This window comes from Diaphorina citri, unplaced genomic scaffold, assembly GCF_000475195.1.
Source record: "Diaphorina citri unplaced genomic scaffold, Diaci psyllid genome assembly version 1.1 scaffold240, whole genome shotgun sequence".
NCBI lineage: Eukaryota > Metazoa > Arthropoda > Insecta > Hemiptera > Psyllidae > Diaphorina > Diaphorina citri.
In genome coordinates this window covers 205,206-229,841 of record NW_007377677.1, presented here as the reverse complement: position 1 = coordinate 229,841, position 24,636 = coordinate 205,206, and the positions used below count along the sequence as shown (strand labels likewise).

At 41.3% G+C, this 24,636-nt stretch overlaps 2 protein-coding genes and 1 long non-coding RNA gene across 3 annotated transcripts in view; 1 reads left to right on the top strand and 2 right to left on the bottom strand.

Annotated features, from left to right (window-relative positions):
• The window catches only part of LOC103506520 (maltase 2-like), a 4,622-nt gene extending 968 nt beyond the window's left edge, over positions 1 to 3,654 (top strand). The window contains exons 2-5 of the mRNA XM_008470909.2: positions 1,522 to 1,777; positions 2,231 to 2,426; positions 3,029 to 3,169; positions 3,645 to 3,654. Of these exons, the coding sequence (XP_008469131.1) occupies positions 1,522 to 1,777; positions 2,231 to 2,426; positions 3,029 to 3,169; positions 3,645 to 3,654 (603 nt within the window). The remainder of the gene's footprint in view (positions 1 to 1,521; positions 1,778 to 2,230; positions 2,427 to 3,028; positions 3,170 to 3,644) is intronic.
• Positions 3,655 to 4,694: 1,040 nt separating this feature from the next.
• LOC103506519 lies at positions 4,695 to 23,675 on the bottom strand. Its single transcript, XM_026821555.1, has 14 exons — positions 23,642 to 23,675; positions 22,603 to 22,802; positions 21,453 to 21,641; positions 20,401 to 20,526; positions 19,318 to 19,451; positions 18,529 to 18,546; positions 18,278 to 18,405; positions 17,018 to 17,447; positions 10,260 to 11,110; positions 9,913 to 10,129; positions 9,054 to 9,773; positions 8,662 to 8,860; positions 7,765 to 8,607; positions 4,695 to 6,401 (listed from the first exon to the last, which is right to left on the bottom strand). Exons 1-14 carry the CDS (start codon positions 23,666 to 23,668, stop codon positions 5,684 to 5,686), a joined length of 4,800 nt encoding a protein of 1,599 aa, XP_026677356.1. The 5' UTR covers positions 23,669 to 23,675; the 3' UTR covers positions 4,695 to 5,683.
• LOC108252042 lies at positions 14,826 to 16,669 on the bottom strand. Its single transcript, XR_001809429.2, has 3 exons — positions 16,533 to 16,669; positions 15,676 to 15,817; positions 14,826 to 14,903 (listed from the first exon to the last, which is right to left on the bottom strand). It is a non-coding gene; the product is annotated as an uncharacterized LOC108252042 (long non-coding RNA).
• Positions 23,676 to 24,636: the final 961 nt, after the last annotated feature.

Sequence of the window (24,636 nt, the reverse complement as noted above, 5' to 3'; positions counted from 1 at the left end):
TAATAATAATAATAATAATAATAATAATAATAATAATAATACACAGTTCTGAAAACTGAATTGAATGCAAAAAACAAAATTCAAGCCATTAACACCTGGGCAATTCCACTCCTTATATACACCTTTGGAATTTTGACATGGTCAAATACGGATCTGGAAAATTTAAATCGCAAAGTAAGAATGACACTCAAATATTTCAGATCTCACCACATTCATTCAGCCATGGAAAGACTTTATCTTCCTAGACGTGAAGGAGGACGTGGATTACTTGACCTACACATGGTTTATTCAAAACAAGTTGTGAAATTACGTACTTATTTCACAAACAACCAATCTGACTTCATAAGGTACTTCATAACATCCGATATATTTACACCGCTTAAATTAAGTACTAGTATATTCACACCACCACCAGCAAAAACTATGGAACAGCTGAAGTCTGATCTACAGAATGGTGTAATGAAGGGGAAATTCCCGAAGTCCTTGTATAATGATCCCAATGTTGATAAAAATCTGTCCACATCATACCTCACGGACGGATATCTTATGCCAGAGACGGAAGGATTCATCCACGCCATCCAGGATCAAGTGATGAAAACTCGCAACTACATCAGACACATAATGAAAGTACAAATTGACTCTGATCTTTGCCGTCTTTGTAATCAGATAACGGAATCTATTCAACATCTCTCAGGTGGTTGTAGTGTCCTGGCCCCTAAAGAGTACACAAACCGACATAACTTAGTGGGGAACATTATCCATCAAGAGCTATTAAAGAAAGCAACATCTAGTAACAAAACTTGCATTCCCCATTATTTGTACAAACCGGCTCCTGTTATTGAAAACGAAAACATCAAGATATGTTGGGACATATCCATGCAAACTGAAACAAATATCATCAATAACAGGCCCGATATTGTGTATGTGGATAAGACAACTAATTCTATCAGCATCATTGACATAACAATACCACTGGATGACAATATCAACACAGCCTATTCAAACAAGATAGCCAAATATGAAGATCTTAGGCGTCAGTTTAAAAACATCTATAATACCAATAATGTGTTCATATTCCCAATAGTCATTACAACCAATGGGCTTGTACACAAAAACACGCTCAGTAATCTGGAAAAACTCAAGATAAAGAACGCCAGGAATGTTGTTAAGAAATGCCAAAAATCAGTCATCATCTCAACAACTGGAATTATAAGAAGAGTGCTTGCAGAGGAAGAATGAAGTACCTACATGTGAAGTATGTTGCCAAATAGTGCCCATACTTTGCATTATTTACCTTTATATATTGGACTAATAAATAAAGTGGATATATTCATAATAATAAATAATAATAATAATAATAATAATAATAATAATAATGATAATAATAATAATAATAATAATAATAAAAATAATAATAATAAAATAAAAAAAATCGACCCCCCGTATAAGCCTAGTGTGAAACCCACTCGGCCCCGGAGGTTGCTGTGAATTTTTTTTAATATTTCCCTTGTTCATTTTCAGCTGGACAACCACGACCAGCCCCGATTCACCTCTCGGCTAGGTCCGGGCCTGGTTGACGCTATGAACTCCCTCCTCCTACTCCTCCCAGGGACGGCTATCCTCTACAACGGACAAGAGTTAGGCATGGCAGATATTGACGTCCTTTGGGAGGATGTCCAAGACCCGTTTGGCCGAAATATGGGTCCGGCCCTGTATAAGAAATATTCGCGAGACCCATCCCGCTCCCCGTTTCAATGGGATGGAAGTGTGAGTGCAGGTGAGTTAAGTGACGGGAAGCTTGGTGAGTAAATGAATGAGTGACGGTCTGAACGGAACGAGTAAAAGACTTTTCAGTCTCATCCCTGCAGTATAAACAGGATAAATTCTATTCTGTTCTTGTTAGGGGTAACCATGCTGGAGCGAAGAGAGAAGGAAGACAGGATAGGAGAAAATAAGCCGTTCCGAAAGCGAACCTTACCAGATTAGAATAATGTTCGGCTTAGGCGGGAATGGAACCCGCAACCTAGCGCTTAGAAGGCTGACGCGCTACCGTCCAAGCGAACTGGGGCGGATTTCATCCTGAACGGATAAGGTTCGTTCTCGGAACGGCTGACTTTCTCCTGTCCTGTCTTCCTTCTCTCTTCGCCTTCGGGACGATAGGACCTTGGCATTTGTCAAACCTCTTAAAAAAAACCTCTTTAAAAAAAAATCTCTGTATTTATTTTTTCAGGATTTTCAACCAATCCCAAGCCTTGGTTACCAGTAAATCCCAACTATTACTACCTCAACCTGGAAGCCCAGAAGAAGGCTGAAGTGAGCCACTACAATATAGTCAAGAGATTGATCAAGCTTAGACAAAGCAAGGTGTTTCAACTGGGGAAGCTTAAGCTTCATGTGCTTGGAAAATATGTGCTCGGGTTTACACGGTAAGTCATGATTTGATCAGCATTGTAATTTAAAACAAGAGAGCCCACCTCCTAAAAGTTTGGACTTAACTTGGAGGTGTAATGATACACCCTGTTTTTAAGAGGTTTGATAGAGGGAACTGTAACTGTCAAGGTCGTCCCGAAAGCGAATAGAAAAGAAAAGACAGGATAGAAGAAAGGCAGCCGTTCTGAGAACAAACCTTATCTGTGTAGGATGAAATCCACCCCGGGCGGGAATCGAACCCGCGGCCTAGCGCTTACAAAGCAGACGCTCTGCCTACCAAGCTAACTTGACTGGTATCCCGTCTTCCTTCTCTCTTCGATTTTGGGATTATAAGACCCTAGCAGTTACAGTTCTCTCTGTCAAACATATTGAAAAAAGTGAAAAAGAAATAAAAGATTCGTGTTTCACCGCCGCCGGCGCCGTTTTTATTTCGTAGCAATGAAACAACTGCTACATGAGACTCTTGTGGTCTGTGCCGTACAGTGATGTAACCTATCTGTTTAACATTATTTCTTACCGTTTACCTATATGTACCGTACCATACCGTAAATATAAACCTACTAAACCTAGCCAATAATCGCTATCTCTCTGATTTCAGGTCTCTACCAGGGGAACCCGCCTATCTTATCATTATAAACCTGAGCAGTTTCCAAGAGGAAATCCTGCTGTCTAAAATCATTCCCGAGGTGCCTTCCCTATATGTTCATACTGCTAGTGTTAACTCCGAATATAAAATAGGGTAAGTGTAAGTACTAAGTACCTATTGAATTAAAAGATAGGGTGGACTTCTGGACTTCGTATCTGGAGGTTGGTGGTTCGAGTCTAAATCAAGTCATAAAAAGTTATCGAAGTGTAGTGGGGTCCCAAAACAGAGCGAGGTCCTTAATAGTGGTAACTTGCCTCGGTGGCGTAGTGGTCAAAACGCTCACCTGGTAAACAGGAGAGCGTGGGTTCGATCCCAGCCGATGTATGGAATTTTATCCTCATTTTTTATAGAATTTGATCACAGTACATAATGATAGAGCTCTAAGGGTTAGGTGGTAGAGAACGCCTCCGACGTTAACCTCGCCTAGTGGTCACCTTCCACTCAACAGTCTATTATTATTAATAATAACTTATTATTTTTTCTTTTGATATTAAATCAAATACGTATTACCTATTAAAAGAGATCAAATATTATTAAAATATTGTTTTTATTTCTCCCCCCCCCCCAGCAAACAGTAACCAACCACCCTGCCCTCTCCCATGTCCATGCGACCTAAATCCAGCCTGGTTCTCACCACAGATAAGATTAGGCTGAGTCTACCTCTTATCCTCCCACTCGTCTAAAGTAAGCTACCATTCCGGGTATATTTGGTTATGTTAATTGCGTACACCCTGTTTAAGTAAGTAATGTTAGTGCGTACGTCCTCTTGTATAAGTAGTTATGTGTTGTGTGTGTGTTTGCAGCGGCTTCAGTCTGTAGCCGAATGGTGATTGGCATAATAAAGAAGGGATTTTTTATTATATTTTTATTTTATTTTTTTTTTTATTTTTTTTTTTTTTTTGGCCATCATAGTTATGTTAATTGCGTACGCTTTGTGTCTTGTCTAAGTAAAATCTTGTCTAAGCTTACACGAAAAGCCCACTCAGGGGCATAGGCCCAGGGACAAACAGCCCTAAAGGGTTAAGCTTCTACGAAGTAAAGTCTGGTAAGAGGTAGGACTTTCTCGTAAAAACTCCTTCAATTGAATAAATAAATGTCGAAAAAAAAAGTCTGGTAAAAGGCTAAAAGCGCCATTTTGGATTTCCAATATGGTTTAGTACAGGCGCTGGCACGCCACCTAGTGGTAAAACTATTTTTCTTTAAAAGAGGGGAAATAAGCTTTAGAAAAGGGGAAATAGTCTCATTTTGCGAAAGGGAAATATGTACTTTAGTTACGTACGCTTTGTGTGTTGTCTAAAGGCGTTATGCCAGCCTAGTTAGCTTGGAGGGTAGCGCGTCTGCCTTGTAAGCGCTAGGCCGCGGGTTCGATTCCCGCCCGGGGCGGATTTTATCCTGGATGGATAGATAATGTTCGTTCACGAAACGCCTGGCTTTCTCCTATCCTGTCATCCTTTCTCGCTTCGCTTCCGGGACGACAAGCCCTTAGCGGTTACAGTTCCCTCTATCAAACCTCTATCAATTCTCTTCTATTTACAGAAGACTAAAAAAACGACTACCAACGCCTAATAATCTCAATACTACATAACAATAAATTCAATATGGATGCGAAATATGGTATGTACAAAAGATGTGAAAATAGAGAAGAGAAAACTTCAGTCAACAAAGAAATATTTTTTACAAAGGGAATATATTGGATTACGAAATACCTACAAGTAGAAAATAGGTACTTAAAAATAAGTAATATGTAGAAGTAAAAATATATGAGCAAGTTACAATCATAGATAAATAATTATTAATATGTCGAAGAGGACGAAGAAAAATAATAATACCTAATAGGTAAATATATATAAAAAATTTAATAATTTAAAGGCAATCCTTTTAGGCCTTTAAGGTAAATACGTAAGCCGTAAGGGTAAGTAGATAAAGTGGTCACAAGTTTTGAATTTGAAATCAGAGTTCCTGGGTTCAAATATTGGCCAGATGTAAAATAATTTGGGATAACCAATAAAATACAAAGACACTTCAAGGATGTTCTACAAAATGTGTACTTACTTTTACGTCACAAACATTCGTTCCTACATTATTTTTTGTCTTAATCAATTTAGAAAAAAAAAGATCTTATCGTAAGTGAAATCTCAAATCCAAAACAGAATACAATCTATCACAGTTCAAATATTTACAACTCAAGAGGGAAAGACAGCTAACTTCCATACCAAGACGGGTAACAAAAACTACAAATATAAATATCGTATTCAGGTCCAAATAAGCTTCGGACAATACGCCCATATTTATGAACACAAATTCTTGCTCCCAAGTCACAAGTCAGACTAAAGTCAATTTTGGCCAATCAGATGTTGGAAATTAATGCTTTTGTGCTACTTAAGAGCCAGTATTTTGTTCATATGTAAATGTGGCTATTAGTGGGTACTGCATTTGATTAAACCAGACAGATGATTCTTGAAACGTCAGTTGTCTGGTAAAGCTAACAATCTTTCCGCCTGGCCGTTCTGTCTACGTTTCAAGTTTTTCCAGGTAAGGTCACAACTAATTCTTCACTGGCTAGGTTGCTAAAAGTTAGCTACTCTATCAAATCCACCGGAAGGCGCCTTACACGCTACTCTCAGGTGTCCCGGGCACCAGAGGGCCTTCACTCAGCGACGTACCATCATCAGGATTGAGCAATTGGGACAGCGCTTCCTTCGAGTCTGAAGCTGGCGTTTCTGTGTTGGAAGGATCTTGGACGGCCTCCGAGACCTCCGAAACGTCCCCAGTTAAGGAGTTATTCTCATTGGAAGTGGTCAGACCGTTTTCGGAAGATATTGCTGCTTCAGATTTCAATTCCTCGTCGTTGTCCACCCATTGGTTGATTTGCTCCGTAAGCGAAGGTTCTATCGTAGGCCGAAGGGTTTCAGAGGCGCTTTCCGCCTCCTTGGGAGCCTCTGAAGGATCAACTCTCAGCTCCTCTACAGGTTTTGGATCCGGAGTCCCGTCTTCGACGCCCGGAGCGACAGAACTTTGAGCCGGGGAGACAGAACTTTCTTGGGCTGGTGAGACAGAACTGTCCTGACTAGAAGGTATCAGACTTTCAGACGTGGGCGATTCTTGTCCGGGGGACACATTTATTCCTTTAGCAGGTTCGGAATCCACCGCTGGAGAGGCGTTTTCGGGTTCCACCACTGCGTTTGGTGCCTCAGAGGAGGGGCTAACATCAGAGGAAGGGCTCTCTTTGAGTTCTTCAACAGGTTTTGTGTCTTCTAGGGCTTTGGCTACTTCTGGCTCTGATGTTTTAATTTCTTCTGTCTCTGGAGATTTTGCTTCAACGGATGTTGGGTTTTCTTCTGCTAACTTTGCTTCCATGCCTGGGGGCCGGATAAAAAAAAAAAGGGGGGGGGTGTGAGGGGGGGGGGGGGGGTATACCACGATTCCGCGCATGTGCCCTGCGTAGAAGGTATCAGAGAAGAGTCGGGACTCAAAGAGCGAGTTGAAAAAAAGAGTAGTTCCTTTTACTGAGTAGCTCAGTTGGGATTCAATCCCAAAGATGAGTCAAAAGTCGCATCTCTAGTATATATGTAGCACTATACAGGGTGTTTAACCAAAAAGTGCCGCATAGGAAATTAACCCGTAAAATCCGGTTTTTTGCCCCCCTTTCTCCATCTTAAACTTTCTCCATCGAGTTCCTCATGAAAAATCACATAGGACTGACTATTCACATGCTTATTTGTCAATAGTCCTGTTACCTACATTTATACGTGTCAAAACATCGACTGCGCTGAAAAAGACCGTAAAATTTGGGCTTTACGCCCCATATGTTCTGAAGCGGTTCCGAAACTATGGCCACTAGGTAGTAAAAATTTTAAATTCTCAAATTTGAGTCGCAACTCCTTGTAAGTCGGTCGGACAAACTTGAAAGTGGCACCAATCGATTCCTCGTCAAAATTTGCAGTAGGCAGCAGTTCTATCGTAGGCCGAAGGGTTTCAGAGGCGCTTTCCGCCTCCTTGGGAGCCTCTGAAGGATCAACTCTCAGCTCCTCTACAGGTTTTGGATCCGGAGTCCCGTCTTCGACGCCCGGAGCGACAGAACTTTCTTGAGCCGGGGAGACGGAACTTTCTTGGGCTGGTGAGACAGAACTGTCCTGACTAGAAGGGATCAGACTTTCAGACGTGAGCGATTCTTGTCCGGGGGACACATCTATTCCTTTAGCAGGTTCGGAATCCACCGCTGGAGAGGCGTTTTCGGGTTCCACCTTTTTTGGTGCCTCAGAGGAGGGGCTAACATCAGAGGAAGGGCTCTCTTTGAGTTCTTCAACAGGTTTTGTGTCTTCTAGGGCTTTGGCTACTTCTGGCTCTGATGTTTTAATTTCTTCTGTCTCTGGAGATTTTGCTTCAACGGATGTTGGGTTTTCTTCTGCTAACTTTGCTTCCATTTCGGGTGATTTAACGTCTTCAGCTGTTATAGCGTCTGGTGTCTTTACTTCCTCTACTAATTTCGCTTCTGTTTCAGGTGCTATGGCTTGTTCAGATGTTTTGATATCCTCTGGAGCTATAGATTCTTCTGATGTTTTAATTTCTTCAGGTGCTATAGCTTGTTCAGGCGATTTTACTTCTTTTTTGTGTCTTCTAGGGCTTTGGCTACTTCTGGCTCTGATGTTTTAATTTCTTCTGTCTCTGGAGATTTTGCTTCAACGGATGTTGGGATTTCTTCTGCTAACTTTGCTTCCATTTCGGGTGATTTAACGTCTTCAGCTGTTATAGCGTCCGGTGTCTTTACTTCCTCTACTAATTTCGCTTCTGTTTCGGGTGTTTTAATTTCTTCAGGTGCTATGGCTTGTTCAGAAGTTTTGATATCTTCTGGAGCTATAGATTCTTCTGATGTTTTAATTTCTTCAGGTGCTATAGCTTGTTCAGGCGATTTTACTTCTTCAGGTGCTACAGCTTCTTCAGGTGTTTTGACATCTCCAGGTGCTACAGTTTGTTCTGGTGTTTTCGTTTCTTCAGGTGCTACAGCTTGATCTGGTGTTTTCGTTTCTTCAGGTGCTATAGGTTGTTCAGGTGTTTTGACATCTTCAGGCGCTATAGCTTCTTCTGGAGTTTTGATTTCTTCAGGTGCTATGGCTGGTTCAGGAGTTTTAATTTTTTCAGCTGTTGTAACTCCTTCTACCATTTTTTCTTCCATTTCTGGTGTTTTTATTTCCTCTACAAGTTTAGCTTCCATTTCTGGTGTTTTAACTTCTTCAGATGTTACTGTGTCTTCTGTGGCTTTGATTTCTTCCGCTACTTTCTCTTCCACAACAGGTTCTTCGGATTTTCTACTTTCTTCTACGATTTTTGCTTCCATTTCTGGTGTTGCGGATTGTTCAGTTGTTTTGATTTCTTCCACCATCTTTGCTTCCATCTCTGGTGATTTAACCTCCACTTCTGGTGTTCTCTCTTCCACTGCGGGTGTTACAGTTTCTTCTGGTGTTTTCTGTTCTACTTCATCAGATTTAATTTCTGGTGCTATGGTCCCTTTGGTTATTTGTTCTGGTGTTTTTTCTTCCCCTTCAGCTGGTGTTTTGATTTCTTCTACGAGTTTTGCTTCAGTTCTCTCTTCCACTGCGGGTGTTACAGTTTCTTCTGGTGTTTTCTGTTCTACTTCATCAGATTTAATTTCTGGTGCTATGGTCCCTTCGGTTATTTGTTCTGGTGTTTTTTCTTCCCCTTCAGCTGGTGTTTTGATTTCTTCTACGAGTTTTGCTTCCATTTCTGGACTTTTAACTTCTTCAGGTGTTACAGTGTCTTCTGTTGGTTTGACTTCTACTTTTTCTTCCACTACAGGCTCTTCTGTTTTAATTTCTCCAAGTGTATTCGCGAGGCATAATTCAAAGAAATCCGTAAAAGGGGCTGCTTCTAAAAAAGAAAAAAAAAAATGGCAGATCCAGGACCATAAGTCGTGCTTAAATTAGGAATTTACTTCATTTTGTTACAGTGTCTTCTGTTGGTTTGACTTCTACTTTCTCTTCCACTACAGGCTCTTCTGTTTTAATTTCTCCAAGTGTATTTCCTTCAACCTCAGGTGTTTTCATTTCTACTGTTGTTACTCCATCCAATTCAGGTGTTTGACTGTCTAGTTTTTTCTCTTCCAGTTCAGGTATCGCAGTTAGGGTTTCAACTGGTTTAGCTGTTACAGTGTCTTCTGTTGGTTTGACTTCTACTTTCTCTTCCACTACAGGCTCTTCTGTTTTAATTTCTCCAAGTGTATTTCCTTCAGCCTCAGGTGTTTTCATTTCTACTGTTATTACTCCATCCAATTCGGGTGTTTGACTGTCTACTTTTTTCTCTTCCAGTTCAGGTATCGCAATTAGGGTTTCAACTGGTTTAGTTTCCTCTAGTGGTTTTCCTTCTGAGACGTTTTCTGGTTGGATAGTAGGTTCATCACTTGTGGACAGAGACACATCAGATGTAGACGTTTCAAAGGTTTTCACTGCCTCAGATACTTCCGGGGTGGTATCTTCCGAGGTAGCTTCTGGAGAAGCAGAAGTTAGTTCAGTGGCTTTAGAGGTGACTTCAGTAGGACCTTCAGAGGTGGTCTCTTGAGGCACCTCACCGTGGGGTCCATTACCTTCGGAATTATCTCCTTCACTGACATTCAATTCGGTGTCGTCATTAGAAGAACCTTCTTCTTGTTCGGACACCAATTTGCCGAACGGATTAAATCCAGATCCAATCCTGTTAAATGGATTTACCTTGGCAACAGCCTGACTAAACGGATTTAACGGATTAACCATTCAATTCGGTGTCGTCATTAGAAGAACCTTCTTCTTGTTCGGACACCAATTTGCCGAACGGATTAAATCCAGATCCAATCCTGTTGAATGGATTTACCTTGGCAGCAGCCTGACTGAACGGATTTAACGGATTAATTTCAGCCTTCACCTTGCCAAGTGGTCCTATCTCAACTTCAGCTTTGCCAAATGGATTGACGGTGGTGTCGGTATTTCTCGAATTATAGTTAGAATTGCCTCCTGGATTTACCTCAGCCTCAACTTTAACAAATGGATTGAGAGTAGCGGCAATGTTACTAACTGGATTCAAACTATTTGCCACTGTATTTACAGGACTCAGTGTCGTATCGGCTTTACTTGAAGGATTCAATTCACCTCCAACTTTGCCCAGAGTATTTAAAGCAGCTGAGAGTAGCGGCAATGTTACTAACTGGATTCAAACTATTTGCCACTGTATTTACAGGACTCACTGTCGTATCGGCTTTACTTGAAGGATTCAATTCACCTTCAACTTTGCCCAGCGGATTCAAAGCAGCACCAATCACTCCCAATGGGTTTAACACTTCTTCTACTTTACTCAATGGTTGTGTTGTATCGCCTACTTTACCTGTTGGATTTGGAGTAGTATCAACCTTGCCGAACGGATTTAAAGCAGCATCAATCGCGCCTAATGGATTTAGTTCAGCTTCAACTTTGCCTAATGGGTTTAGGGTAGGATTAACATCTCCAGATGGATTGGTTGTATCAGTTTTTCCGAATGGATTTAAAGCCGCATCAATAACTCCCAATGGATTCAACTCACCTTCAATCTTACCTAATGGATTTAGAGTAGGATTAACATTGTCTGTTGGATTTGATGTAGTATCGACTTTGCCAAATGGATTTAGAGCTGCGTCAATTACTCCTAAGGGGTTTAGAGTAGGATTAACACTATCTAATGGGTTTGATACATTATCAGCTTTACCGAATGGATTTAAAGCATTGTCAATCACTCCCAATGGGTTTGTAACATTTAAAGCAGCGTCAACTACACCTAATGGATTCAATTCACCTTCAATCTTACCTAGTGGGTTTGACACATTATCAAGTTTTCCGAACGGATTTAAAGCCGCATCAATAACACCTAGTGGATTTGTTACATTATCTAGTTTACCTAATGGGTTTAAGGTAGCATCAATAACTCCCAATGGGTTTGTTACATTCAAAGCAGCATCAACCACACCTAACGGATTCAATTCACCTTCAATCTTACCTAATGGGTTTGAATCGCCACCAAGTGTGCCCAATGGGTTCAGAGCAGCGTCAATAACACCCAGTGGGTTTGTTAACCTTCAATCTTACCCAATGGGTTTGAATCGCCACCAAGTGTGCCCAATGGGTTCAGAGCAGCGTCAATAACACCCAGTGGGTTTGTTGCATTATCTAGTTTGCCTAACGGGTTTAAAGTAGCATCAATCACACCCAATGGGTTTAAATCGCCTCCAATCTTGCCCAGTTGGTTTAGGCCTGCATCAATTGTACCTAACGGGTTTAGTTCCACGTTGACTTTTCCTATAGGATTGAATTCGGGTCGATCAACGGCCACAGATGGCGTGGTAGGTTCGATTGGGCCTCCTATGGTGTTGGGGCGGGTACCCATGACTTTCTCAATCCACTTCTTGTTAAGCGGCACCGAGGTGAATACAACATGCTTACTTGTTAATCAACGAGCTATTTTTTGACGAGTGCGCACCCAAAGGTCATCGGACTTCCCAGTTGAAGTGGACTGTACACTAGGTATAACATGCTAACTCTTTGTCTCTCGATTCTCAGACGTGGTAATCAATGGCTCCCCCTGTGCAACAAGGATAAATCCTGGACGGACACTTACTCGGACGTTCTATGCCAGAAGTTGGGCTACTCCAAGTCCCAGAAGAACCCTCGCTATGGAGATCTAACAGACAGAATGGATAATATTACTGACGGCATTACTAGGCTGGGAGATTTGATCACGGACAGGCCTCATATCAATTTGACGTATCTGTCGGATGATCCGGACAGCTTTATAGGCACAGATGGGGTAAGTACTGTAGATATTGCAAGTATGTACCTACGTTAGGCACAGATGGTCGGTATATATCCAGCCTAGTTAGCTTAAAGTACTGTAGATATCCAGCCTAGTTAGCTTATACTAGAATAGAATATACCTTGTTTATACTGCCAGAATGAGACTGAAAAGTCCCTTTACTCCCGCAGTCTAAACAAGGTCTCATGTACTGTAGATATCCAGCCTAGTTAGCTTAAAGTACTGTAGATATCCAGCCTAGTTGGCTTATAGTACTGTAGATATCCAGCCTAGTTAGGTTATAGTACTGTAGATATCCAGCCTAGTTAGCTTATAGTACTGTAGATATCCAGCCTAGTTAGCTTATAGTACTGTAGATATCCAGCCTAGTTAGCTTATAGTACCGTAGATATCCAGCCTAGTTAGCTTATAGTACTGTAGATATCCAGCCTAGTTAGCTGGGGAAGTAACAAAGTACTTACAGAACTCCTGGCACTGAATCTGCACCACATCATCGCACCCTGCTCCCTCCTCGGAATAAATGTTGAGGTAGTTGAACAAATTGTGACTCGTGATTATGTCCGGCGATACCAACGGGTTAATCGTGACGTAGGAGTTTCTGTTTAGCGAGGTCACCTGAGAAACGAATGCCTAATATGAACTCCGTCGTTGGCCAGGTTAACACAGGACCACTCATCACTATGGTCAGGACAATGGCTCCTACCATCACATACATAGGAGTAGTCAATACACCCTCCACTCTCACATTTGAATTTGGTCTCGGGACATTCTGAAAACAAACATGCAAAGGATTAAGAACAAGAAGAGTTGTCTTTTTCTTCAGGGAAATTGATCACTGCTCCGCCAGCCTAGTTAGCTTAGTTGGGACAGACGACACCGAAGCGAATACAATAGTCCGTCCCCTATACCTTTTATTATTAGTAATAATAAAGGAAGGACGGACTAAAAAGCGTTTTGAGATAAATGAAGTTAAAGTTTAGGACTAGCCTAAGTTTGAATAGAGATGGCCATTTTGTTTTTACTTTCATTTCAACACTAAAGGGAAGTAGCAACCAATTAAAAAGTAAAAATAAGATCCTTTTGTGCTGTTTCCAACAATACCTATACAATACTCAAAAGGTCAATTTTTGGACTTGGTCCACTCTGCCTCTTACCCATTCAATTATTTCGATGATTGCCTACCTAATTGACTGTCTTTATCACCACACACAAAAGCCATCCTAAAGGCTTAGGTTAGGTGTAGGAACCGAAAGTACCATAGTGTTTCTAAGTTTCACGACCTTGGCAGTTATACAGGTTCCATTGGTCCCGGTGTGCCAAGTTTCACGAATCTACTGGACTTGGAACACCTATTTCTCATGTGACGAATTAAAATCTCGAAACTCACCCTCCGCGCACATCTGCAGACTCGTGTCTCCAAACGCCGACTTGCCCCGGTCCTCCATCATTCCAAAGTCCGCCAGATGTCCGATCAGCGTATCTCCGCCTGATAAGTAAAAATCTGGTGTGAGCATCACACGACTTTCCTTACCCTATTGAAAATTCTTGATTGAGTTTCTTAGGTATGGTTTGGACACAGGGTCTTACCCCATAACTTTTTCGATAGGTAACTCTCACCATTTAGTCTCATAACTCTAACAGACTGTTTTAGCACTAGAAACTGACCATCGAAAATATTTATTTATTCTCCTATCCTGTCTTCCTTCTCTTTTCGATTTCGGGACAATAAGACCATAGCAGTTACAGTTCCCTCTGTCAAACCTCTTAAAAAAGAAAAAAAAAAGATCACTGCTCCAATTGAAATCGAATGGAGCAATGGTCCATTTTCCAGTGGTCAGTTTCCCGAAAGGAAAATACGTCCAAGATAAAAACAAGAACAGTAATTGAGTAGAAGAACTGATTCCTGATAGCTTTAAAAGAAAGTGAAACTGACCATCGAAAATATTGGCGAATACATTAGCTACTTTCCTTATTATAGGATAAGGAAAGTAAAAACAGAGAAAGCCAGCCGTTCCGAGAACGAACCTTATCTGTTGAGGATAAAGTTCGTCCCGGGCGGAAATGGAACCCAAAACCTAGCGCTTACAAGTCAAACGTGCTACCAACGAAGCTAACTAGGCTGGATATTTACAGTACTATAAGCTAACTAGGCTGGATATCTACAGTACTATAAGCTAACTAGGCTGGATATCTACAGTACTATAAACTAACCAGGCTGGATATCTACAGTACTATAAGCTAACTAGGCTGGATATCTACAGTACTATAAGCTAACTAGGCTGGATATCTACAGTACTATAAGCCAACTAGGCTGGATATCTACAGTGTGTGAATTGTGATCTTAGGAAAAGTGTCCCTATAGGGACTCTAAACTGGAATGCTCCGATAATGTCCAAAAACCCATCAAAGTTTCTTTATGATTGGAACATTTCCAACAAAATGTCATCATCACTTAAAGCATTTCAGAGGTATCGTCCAAAGTACATATTTAGGTCTTTAAAATTTAGATGACCGACAGAAAAATAAATTATTGGTGTACGTAGCGTCATTTAAGCCCTTATGTCTACTATAAATATAAATATCGTATTCAGGTCCAAATAAGCTTCGGACAATACGCCCATATTTATGAACACAAATTCTTGCTCCCAAGTCAGACTAAAGTCAATTTTGGCCAATCAAATGTTGGAAATTAATGCTTTTGTGCTACTTAAGTGCCAGTATTTTGTTCATATGTAAATGTGGGTATTAGTGGGTACTGCATTTGATTAAACCAGACAGCCGATTCTTGAAACGTCAATTATTGTCTGGTAAAGCTAACAATCTTTCCGCCTGGCCGTTCTGTCCACGTTTCAAGTTTTTCCAGGTAAGGTCACAACTAATTCTTCGCTGGCTAGGTTGCTAAAAGTTAGCTACTCTATCAAATTTAACATGACGATTCTGAGGTGTAGAGGAATCTTTACCAGCAAAAACTAGCCAGGAGTCGGGAGACAAGTCCTTATCCCTGAGGAGGCAGAAAATAGAAGAGGAAATATTAGCACCTTAGCAAGCGCTTGAATGGCTGTGGGGGACGTTGAACAGGGAGTAGACCAGCTTAGTCTGGCTGGGGAAATTTAAACAGGGAGTGGACCAGCTTAGTCTGGCTGGAAGATTTTAAACGGGGAATAGACCAGCTTACACCCATATTTATGAACAAAATACTGGCTCTCAGAAAGTGCTCAAGCATCAATTCCAAACATCTGATTGGCCAAAATTTGTTTAAGACTGATTTGAGACCGAGAATTTTTGTCCATAAATACGGGTGTAAGTCTGGCTGGGGGACTTTTAACAGAGAGTTAGCTTATATGGCTGGGGGACTTTAAACAGGGAGACAGCTTAGTCTGGCTGGGGGGATTTAAACACGGAGTAGACCAGCTTAGTCTGGCTGGGGGACTTTAAACAGGGGGTAGACCAGCTTAGTCTGGCTAGGGGACTTTAAAGAGGGAGTAGACCAGCTTAGTCTGGCTGGGGGACTTCAAACAGGGAGTATACCAGCTTGGTCTAGCTAGGGGACTTTAAAAAGGGAGTATACCAGCCTGAAAGTCCCTTGCCAAAGAAATAGCGAAGGTTTATCGTGAAATTTTTGTAACCAAAACCAAATGTCAGCCCAAAGCAATCACCCTAGAGTTGATTGAGGGGCTGACGATAAACGCCGAACCCGTCTAAACACGAGAAAAGGCGAAGAAGAAGAAGAAGAAGAAGAAGAAGTTGTAAATGAAGAAGTGTAAAGTACTTACAGGTCATAAATACAATGGTAAGAGGTGAGCAGCCATTTGGGAGATATGATAGAGGCAGTACAAGACTTGCGGGACTTAGTATGGAATACAGATCCTATTGAGGACCAAGACTTGGAATCATCACCAATATGCGTACCACATGCTGGAAGAGAATAGAATAAATAACAGTCGTATTTTATTACCTGCCTCGGTGGTGTAGTGGTCAAGGCGCTCGCCTGGTAAACAGGTGGGCGTATCCCAAAATTTCTCTCTCCCAAAATTTACTTAATTCTCTTCTTTTCCTGGTAAACAGGAGGGCGTGGGTTCAATCCCAGCTGAGGTATGGAATTTTATCCTCAATATAATTTGAGAATTTGACCACAATAATAGTAGTAGCCTACTGCTGGAGTAAAGGGACTTTTCAGTCCTATGCGAGCAGTATAAATAAGCACTATTATTATTATTATTATGTCCTCTGTGCGCGAAGAGGCAACACAGAGGTTTACTCTTTGGGAGTAGTGGCTTACTGCCACAGGCCACTTAATTATATGTATTTTCAATTGTTATCTGAAAGAGGGCCTCTGCCTCTGAGTGAAATTTTTCTTCATGAAAAATTCCAAGAATTAAAGAATCTGTCTCTGAGAGTTAAGGGAGATGTTTTAATACATGGGTTTCTGTGGGTAAACACCATGGAATATGATTTGGTAGTCAGGGTGTTGAAGTTGAAAATTCATATCTCTCTGGCGAAAGTGCCACAGAGAATAATAAAATACGGCTTATTTTAAATGAGAGTGTTCCCACTACAAACGACACGATTTTTTCTCCGACCGACGCGCGGCGGGTCTTGAAACAAATTGGGGAAGTAACAAAGTACTTACAGAACTCCTGGCACTGAATCTGCACCACATCATCGCACCCTGCTCCCTCCTCGGAATAAATGTTGAGGTAGTTGAACAAATTGTGACTCGTGATTATGTCCGGCGATACCAACGGGTTAATCGTGACGTAGGAGTTTCTGTTCTATCTAATGGGTTTGATATATTATCAGCTTTACGGAATGGATTTAAAGCATTGTCAATCACCCGCAATGGGTTTGTAACATTTAAAGCAGCGTCAACTACACCTAATGGATTCAATTCACCTTCAATCTTACCTAGTGGGTTTGACACATTATCAAGTTTTCCGAACGGATTTAAAGCCGCATCAATAACACCTAGTGGATTTGTTACATTATCTAGTTTACCTAATGGGTTTAAGGTAGCATCAATAACTCCCAATGGGTTTGTTACATTCAAAGCAGCATCAACCACACCTAACGGATTCAATTCACCTTCAATCTTACCTAATGGGTTTGAATCGCCACCAAGTGTGCCCAATGGGTTCAGAGCAGCGTCAATAACACCCAGTGGGTTTGTTACATTATCTAGTTTGCCTAACGGGTTTAAAGTAGCATCAATCACACCCAATGGGTTTAAATCGCCTCCAATCTTGCCCAGTTGGTTTAGGCCTGCATCAATTGTACCTAACGGGTTTAGTTCCACGTTGACTTTTCCTATAGGATTGAATTCGGGTCGATCAACGGCCACAGATGGCGTGGTAGGTTCGATTGGGCCTCCTATGGTGTTGGGGCGGGTACCCATGACTTTCTCAATCCACTTCTTGTTAAGCGGCACCGAGGTGAATACAGATGGATGGTGACCGAAACCTGTCTTGCAGATGGACTGATGGTTGAGGATGCCCTTCAGCTCCCACTTGCCGTTGTTCAGACACATGAGAGGACCTCCGCCCTCGAGCTGAAATAGAGAGAACGAAAGGGTTATTATTATTATTTTATTTATTTATTTTTATTAAAAGTTATTTACAGAGGGAAACTATAACAATCAGAGTCCTTGTCCGAAAAGGGTTAAATGAAGGGCAGGTATATGGGTATGTTTCGGTGGAATCTTGGGATCTAAAAGTTGTAGAAGGAAAACAAACAAAAAAGTCACAAATTGTTAGCTTTACCTGCAAAAACTGCCTCACTAAAGTAAATACATGGCCTTTACTGCAATTAGTCACCAATGTTAAGCAACGTCGCACATGTTTTCTACTTGGATGGTTCGTCACACTTGGGAAATAAAAATAAGACTGGAAATGCCAGTCTAGTTAGCATAAAGAGTAGGGCGTTTGTCTGGACACCTTCACAAGTTCTTTGTAGGTTGCGGATTCCCGTTCGGGGTAAACTTTATCCTAAACGGATAAGGTTCGTTCTCGGAACGTCTGGCTTTCTCCTATCCTGTCTTCCTTCTCTGTTCGCTTTCAGGACGATAAGACCTTAGCAGTTACAGTGCCCTCTGTCAAACCTGTTTGATAGAGGCCTTGTCTACTAGCTCGTTGGCAGTTCTTCAAAGGGTTCTCTCTGCTTTCAAAGACCGAGCACAAGTCCTCACGACGGTTGACTGCGGTTCAGGACGAGCCAATTAAACATGGCTAGAGACCATCACACCGGTCTATTGCAGATAAAAAAAAGAAAGATATTTTTTCTTTATTCTGCCATCACCATTCGGCGAAAGCTAAAGCCGCTACAACAACACCAACTATCAAACCTCTTAAAAAAATCCTATGGATGAAAATCATAACTTACCATACAGGTGTCCAACGTGTCTTGCATACTTCCAGCACAGACATCAGAGCTGTCCAACTTGCCGACGTAATGCTGTTTAGAGTTACACTCGGCCTTGTCTACTATAGGAGCGGACACCGCGGTCACTGGTTCACTCAGAGCTATACCTGTAGAATAGAATAGAATATCAGAGCTGTCCAACTTGCCGACGTAATGCTGTTTAGAGTTACACTCGGCCTTGTCTACTATAGGAGCGGACACCGCGGTCACTGGTTCACTCAGAGCTATACCTGTAGAATAGAATAGAATATCAGAGCTGTCCAAAGTCTGCTGAGAGAGCTTTACGTCCCATTTTATTAGGACGAAAACAACTTAGAACTGTCCGACTTACAGTTGAGAAGTTGCGGTTCCCCTCCATGCGCTTCCATCGGACTTCCCAGTTGACGTGGACTGTACTTAAGAGAGAAGGGATAGAGAAGAAGAAGGAGAAGTAGAGTAGAATAGAATAGAATAGAATATACCCTGTTTATCCTGCCAGTAGTAGAATAAAGGATGGAAACGCCGACCCCAAATGAAACTGGGTCAAGGTGCAGTGAAAGAAGAAGAAAGAGTGTTACCGGAGAATGGGAAAGATACCTAGAAACCACTGAGCCTGTATTTTGATGATAAATATGACCCTTAATGTGTCAAACCTCTTGAAGAAGGAAAGAAGAAGAAAATAAGTTGGACCATATAATAATAGTTTGACCATATAACAAAAGTTTGACCATATAATAATAATAATAATAATAATAAACATCCAAAAGAGTGTCATCCTTCAAACATGTCACATCGTTCGCAAATTTTTAAACAACTAATTTTAACTATAGTTCATGTAAGATAGTTTAAATTGACTCCTTGCATGTACTCAGAAGCTACAAATAAATACATGTACCTTGTTCATAAAAATAATAATAAAAACAATACTTTCATTACTAGTATAGCTCGCTATACTGTAGTAATAGAAAGTAAAAATTGACCATACAATGAAAAAAGTTTGACCATATAAAAACAGATCTTACCATTACGATTCTTCGTCCATCCTACAATCTGACAGTTGGTTCCCACTGACTCGGTATCATCGGATAGACAGGTGGGGTTGATGTACTCGTCTAGCAACAGAGTGGTTGTGAGTTCGACCAACATCAGGTCTTGTCTGGGGAGAGAGAACATAGCATGTTAGATTGTTAATTCTACCCGAATAGGACTGAAAAGTTCCTTTATTGTGTCCCCAATGTACCCCCTGTGAATTGTGATCTTAGGAAAAGTGTCCCTATAGGGACTCTAAACTGGAATGCTCCGATAATGTCCAAAAACCCATCAAAGTTTCTTCAAGATAGGAACATTTCTAACAAAATGTCATCATCACTTAAAGCATTTCAGAGGTATCGTCCAAAGTACATATTTAGGTCGTCAAAATTTAGATGACCGACAGAAAAATAAATTATTGGTGTACGTAGCGTCATTTAAGCCCTTATGTCGCTGCGACCTGATGAGATCTTTTGTGACTTAGGCCAGCCACTCACTATCAGGTAGACCTGACAGGCGGACTTATTCAGCCGTACCTGTCAGTGGCTGGCCTTGGGCTTTACTTTTTACATTTTTGGATTCTTCACGGAAGAAACTTGGATCAATAGCGAAAAGGCGAGGCATAATTCAAAGAAATCCGTAAAAGGGGCTGCTTCTAAAAAAGAAAAAAAAAAATGGCAGATCCAGGACCATAAGTCGTGCTAAAATTAGGAATTTACTTCATTCCCTTGTTTAGACTGCGGGAGTAAAGGGACTTTTCAGTCTCATTCTGGCAGTATAAACAAGGTATATTCTATTCTATTCTATTCTATTCTACTATAAGCTAACTAGGCTGGATATCTACAGTACTATAAGCTAACTAGGCTGGATATCTACAGTACTATAAGCTAACTAGGCTGGATATCTACAGTACTTTAAGCTAACTAGGCTGGATATCTACAGTACTATAAGCTAACTAGGCTGGATATCTACAGTACTATAAGCTAACTAGGCTGGATATCTACAGTACTATAAGCTAACCAGGCTGGATATCTACTACTTCATTTGATCAACTAGTATTAAAAAGGAAGGCTTACCTGTAGTGGAATTGTGAGAACTGAGTGGCTGGATGTGATATGAGACGCTTAACATGACGATTCTGAGGTGTAGAGGAATCTTTACCAGCAAAAACTAGCCAGGAGTCGGGAGACAAGTCCTTATCCCTGAGGAGGCACACAATAGAAGAGGAAATATTAGCACCTTAGCAAGCGCTTGAATGGCTGTGGGGGAGGTTAAACAGGGAGTAGACCAGCTTAGTCTGGCTGGAAGATTTTAAACAGGGAGACAGCTTAGTCTGGCTGGGGGAATTTAAACAGGGAGTGGACCAGCTTAGTCTGGCTGGAAGATTTTAAACGGGGAGTAGACCAGCTTAGTCTGGCTGGAAGATTTTAAACAGGGAGACAGCTTAGTCTGGGTGAGGGACTTTAAACAGGGAGTAGACCAGCTTAGTCTGACTGGGGGACTTTAAACAGGGAGTAGACCAGCTTAGTCTGGCTAGGGGACTTTAAACGGGGAGTAGACCAGCTTAGTCTGGCTAGGGGACGTTAAAAAGGGAGTATACCAGCCTGAAAGTCCCTTGCCAAAGAAATAGCAAAGGTTGAGAGGGAAGGGCATCCACTCGTAAAATTTTTGTAGCCAAAACCAAATGTCAGCCCAAAGCAATCACCCTAGGGCTGATTGAGGGGCTGACGAAAAACGCCGAACCCGTCTAAACAGGAGAAAAGGCGAAGAAGAAGAAGAAGAAGAAGAGCCTGAGGAGGCACAAAATAGAAGAGGAAATATTAGCACCTTAGCAAAAGCTTGAATGGCTGTGGGGGATGTTAAACAGGGAGTAGACCAGCTTAATCTGGCTAGGGTACGTTAAAAAGGGAGTATACCAGCCTAAAAGTCCCTTACCAAGGAAATAGCAAAGGTTTATTGCGAAGGGCATCCACTCGTAAGATTTTTGTAGCCAAAACCAAATGTCAGTTCAAAGCAATCACCCTAGGGTTGATTGAGGGGCTGACGAAAAACGCCGAACCCGTCTTAACACGAGAAAAGGCGAAGAAGAAGTTAAGAAGTTGTAAATGAAGAAGTGTAAAGTACTTACAGGTCATAAATACAATGGTAAGAGGTGAGCAGCCATTTGGGAGATATGATAGAGGCAGTACAAGACTTGCGGGACTTAGTATGGAACACAGATCCTATGGAGGACCAAGACTTGGAATCATCACCGATATGCGTACCACATGCTGGAAGAGAATAGAATAAAATATAATAGTCGTATTTTATTATGCCCCTCTGTGCGCGAAGAGGCGGCACTAGGGTTGCCAGACGTCCTGTATTTCCCGGGACGTCCCGTATTTTGGGCACTTTTCAAAATGTCCCGTATTTTCCTCAGTTTCACCATCTCCTCCGGTAAAGCTGCTTGTCCCGTATTTTCATCCAAAATCCCGTTTTTTTTACGTTTTAGGTCGCTTGTCCCGTTTTGGGCTGAAAATGATCTGGCAACCCTAGGCGGCACAGAGGTTTACTCTTTGGGAGTAATGGCTTACTGCCACAGGCCACTTATGTATTTTCAATGGTTATCTGAAAGAGGGCCTCTGCCTCTGAGTGAAATTTTTCTTTGTGAAAAATTCCAAGAATTAAAGAATCTGTCTCTGAGAGTTAAGGGAGATGTTTTAATACATGGGTTTCTGTGGGTAAACACCATGGAATATGATTTGGTAGTCAGGGTGTTGAAGTTGAAAATCCATATCTCTCTGGCGAAAGTGCCACAGAGAATAATAAAATACTGCTCATTTTAAATGAGAGTGTTCCCACTACAAACGACACGATTTTTTCTCCGACCGACGCGCGGCGAGTCTTGAAACAAAGAAAAGAGCGGACACCGCGGTCACTGGTTCACTCAGAGCTATACCTGTAGAATAGAATAGAATATCAGAGCTGTCCAAAGTCTGCTGAGAGAGGTTTACGTCCCATTTTATTAGGACGAAAACAACTTGAGAGCCTGTATTTTGATGATAAATATGACCCTTAATGTGTCAAACCTCTTGAAGAAGGAAAGAAGAAGAAAATAAGTTGGACCATATAAGTAGCTACCTAACGAAAAAAAAGTTTGACCATATAAATAAAAAAAAAAGGTTTTACCATATAATAAAAAAGTTCGATCATATAATAATAATAATAATAAAAACAATACTTTCATTACTAGTATAGCTCGCTATACTGTAGTAATAGAAAGTAAAAATAGATCATACCTGGTAGGTTCGATTGGGCCTCCTATGGTGTTGGGGCGGGTACCCATGACTTTCTCAATCCACTTCTTGTTAAGCGGCACCGAGGTGAACACGGATGGATGGTGACCGAAACCTGTCTTGCAGATGGACTGGTGGTTGAGGATGCCCTTCAGCTCCCACTTGCCGTTGTTCAGACACATGAGAGGACCTCCACCCTCGAGCTGAAATAGAGAGAACGAAAGGGTTATTATTATTATTTTATTTATTTATTTTTATTAAAAGTTATTTACAGAGGGAAACTATAACAATCAGAGTCCTTGTCCGAAAAGGGTTAAATGAAGGGCAGGTATATGGGTATGTTTCGGTGGAATCTTGGGATCTAAAAGTTGTAGAAGGAAAACAAACAAAAAAGTCAAAAATTGTTAGCTTTACCTACAAAAAATGCCTCACTAAAGTAAATACATGGCCTTTATTGCAATTAGTCACCAATGTTAAGCAACGTCGCACATGTTTTCCACTTGGATGGTTCGTCACACTTGGGAAATAAAAATAAGACTGGAAATGCCAGTCTAGTTAGCATAAAGAGTAGGGCGTTTGTCTGGACACCTTCACAAGTTCTTTGTAGGTCGCGGATTCCCGTTCGGGGTAAACTTTATCCGAAACGGATAATGTTCGTTCTCGGAACGGCTGGCTTTCTCCTATCCTGTCTTCCTTCTCTGTTCGCTTTCAGGACGATAAGACCTTAGCAGTTACAGTGCCCTCTGTCAAACCTGTTTGATAGAGGCCTTGTCTACTAGCTAGTTGGCAGTTCTTCAAAGGGTTCTCTCAGCTCTCTCTGCTTTCAAAGATCGAGCACAAGTCCTCACGACGGTTGACTGCGGTTCAGGACGAGCCAATTAAACATGGCTAGAGACCATCACACCGGTGTATGGCAGATAAAAAAAAAAAGATAGTTTTTTCCTTATTCTGCCATCACCATTCGGCGAAAACTAAAGCCGCTACAACAACACCAACTATCAAACCTCTTTCAAAAATCCTATGGATGAAAATCATAACTTACCATACAGGTGTCCAACGTGTCTTGCATACTTCCAGCACAGCTAACTAGGCTGGATATCTACAGTACTATAAGCTAACTAGGCTGGATATCTACAGTACTATAAGCTAACTAGGCTGGATATCTACAGTACTATAAGCTAACTAGGCTGGATATCTACAGTACTATAAGCCAACTGTGAGACTTTGTTTAGACTGCGGGAGTAAAGGGACTTTTCAGTCTCATTCTGGCAGTATAAACAAGGTATATTCTATTCTATTCTACTATAAGCTAACTAGGCTGGATATCTACAGTACTATAAGCTAACTAGGCTGGATATCTACAGTACTATAAGCTAACTAGGCTGGATATCTACAGTACTATAAGCTAACTAGGCTGGATATCTACAGTACTTTAAGCTAACTAGGCTGGATATCTACAGTACTAGTACTATAAGCCAACTAGGCTGGATATCTACAGTACTAGTACTATAAACCAACTAGGCTGGATATCTACAGTACTTTAAGCTAACTAGGCTGGATATCTACAGTACTAGTACTATAAACCAACTAGGCTGGACATCTACAGTACATGAGACTGGAAGAAGAAGAGGAAGAGAGAATTGATGTGATCGTACAATATTACGTTTGAGAAACAGAGAGCTAAGAGTCTGCACCATTAGTTACCGAGGGGGACACGTTGTTCCTATTTAGGACCTGCCTGTGGATGAGCCTGCAAGATACGGTCTTCAATCCGATGAGGTTCAGGGTCTTCTTGGGAGCGATACCTCTAGATTGTCTGTCTTACCTATTATAATGACTGCCGTAATGAGCCGACCCTCTAAACTAGTGCCTATCTGGAGTATAATTAAACTGCATAGACAGCCTACTAGGCCTGTCGAAATATCCGTGTCTACCCCATTCATGACATCTATAACGTTCATACATGAAATCCGTGTCTACCCCATTCATGACATCTATAACGTTCATACATGAAATCCGTGTCTACCAGCCATATAT

What these genes read in the sequence shown, in the direction of transcription:
- LOC103506519 (XM_026821555.1), bottom strand. Translation starts at nt 23,668, where the DNA reads ATGCAAGACACGTTGGACACCTGTATG. An exon ending in GAACCCATTGGGCACACTTG is followed by an intron (nt 11,111 to 17,017) that starts GTGGCGATTCAA and finishes TGGGCACACTTG; the next exon opens with GTGGCGATTCAAACCCATTA. An exon ending in TTAGCAGAAGAAATCCCAAC is followed by an intron (nt 6,402 to 7,764) that starts ATCCGTTGAAGC and finishes AGAAAACCCAAC; the next exon opens with ATCCGTTGAAGCAAAATCTC.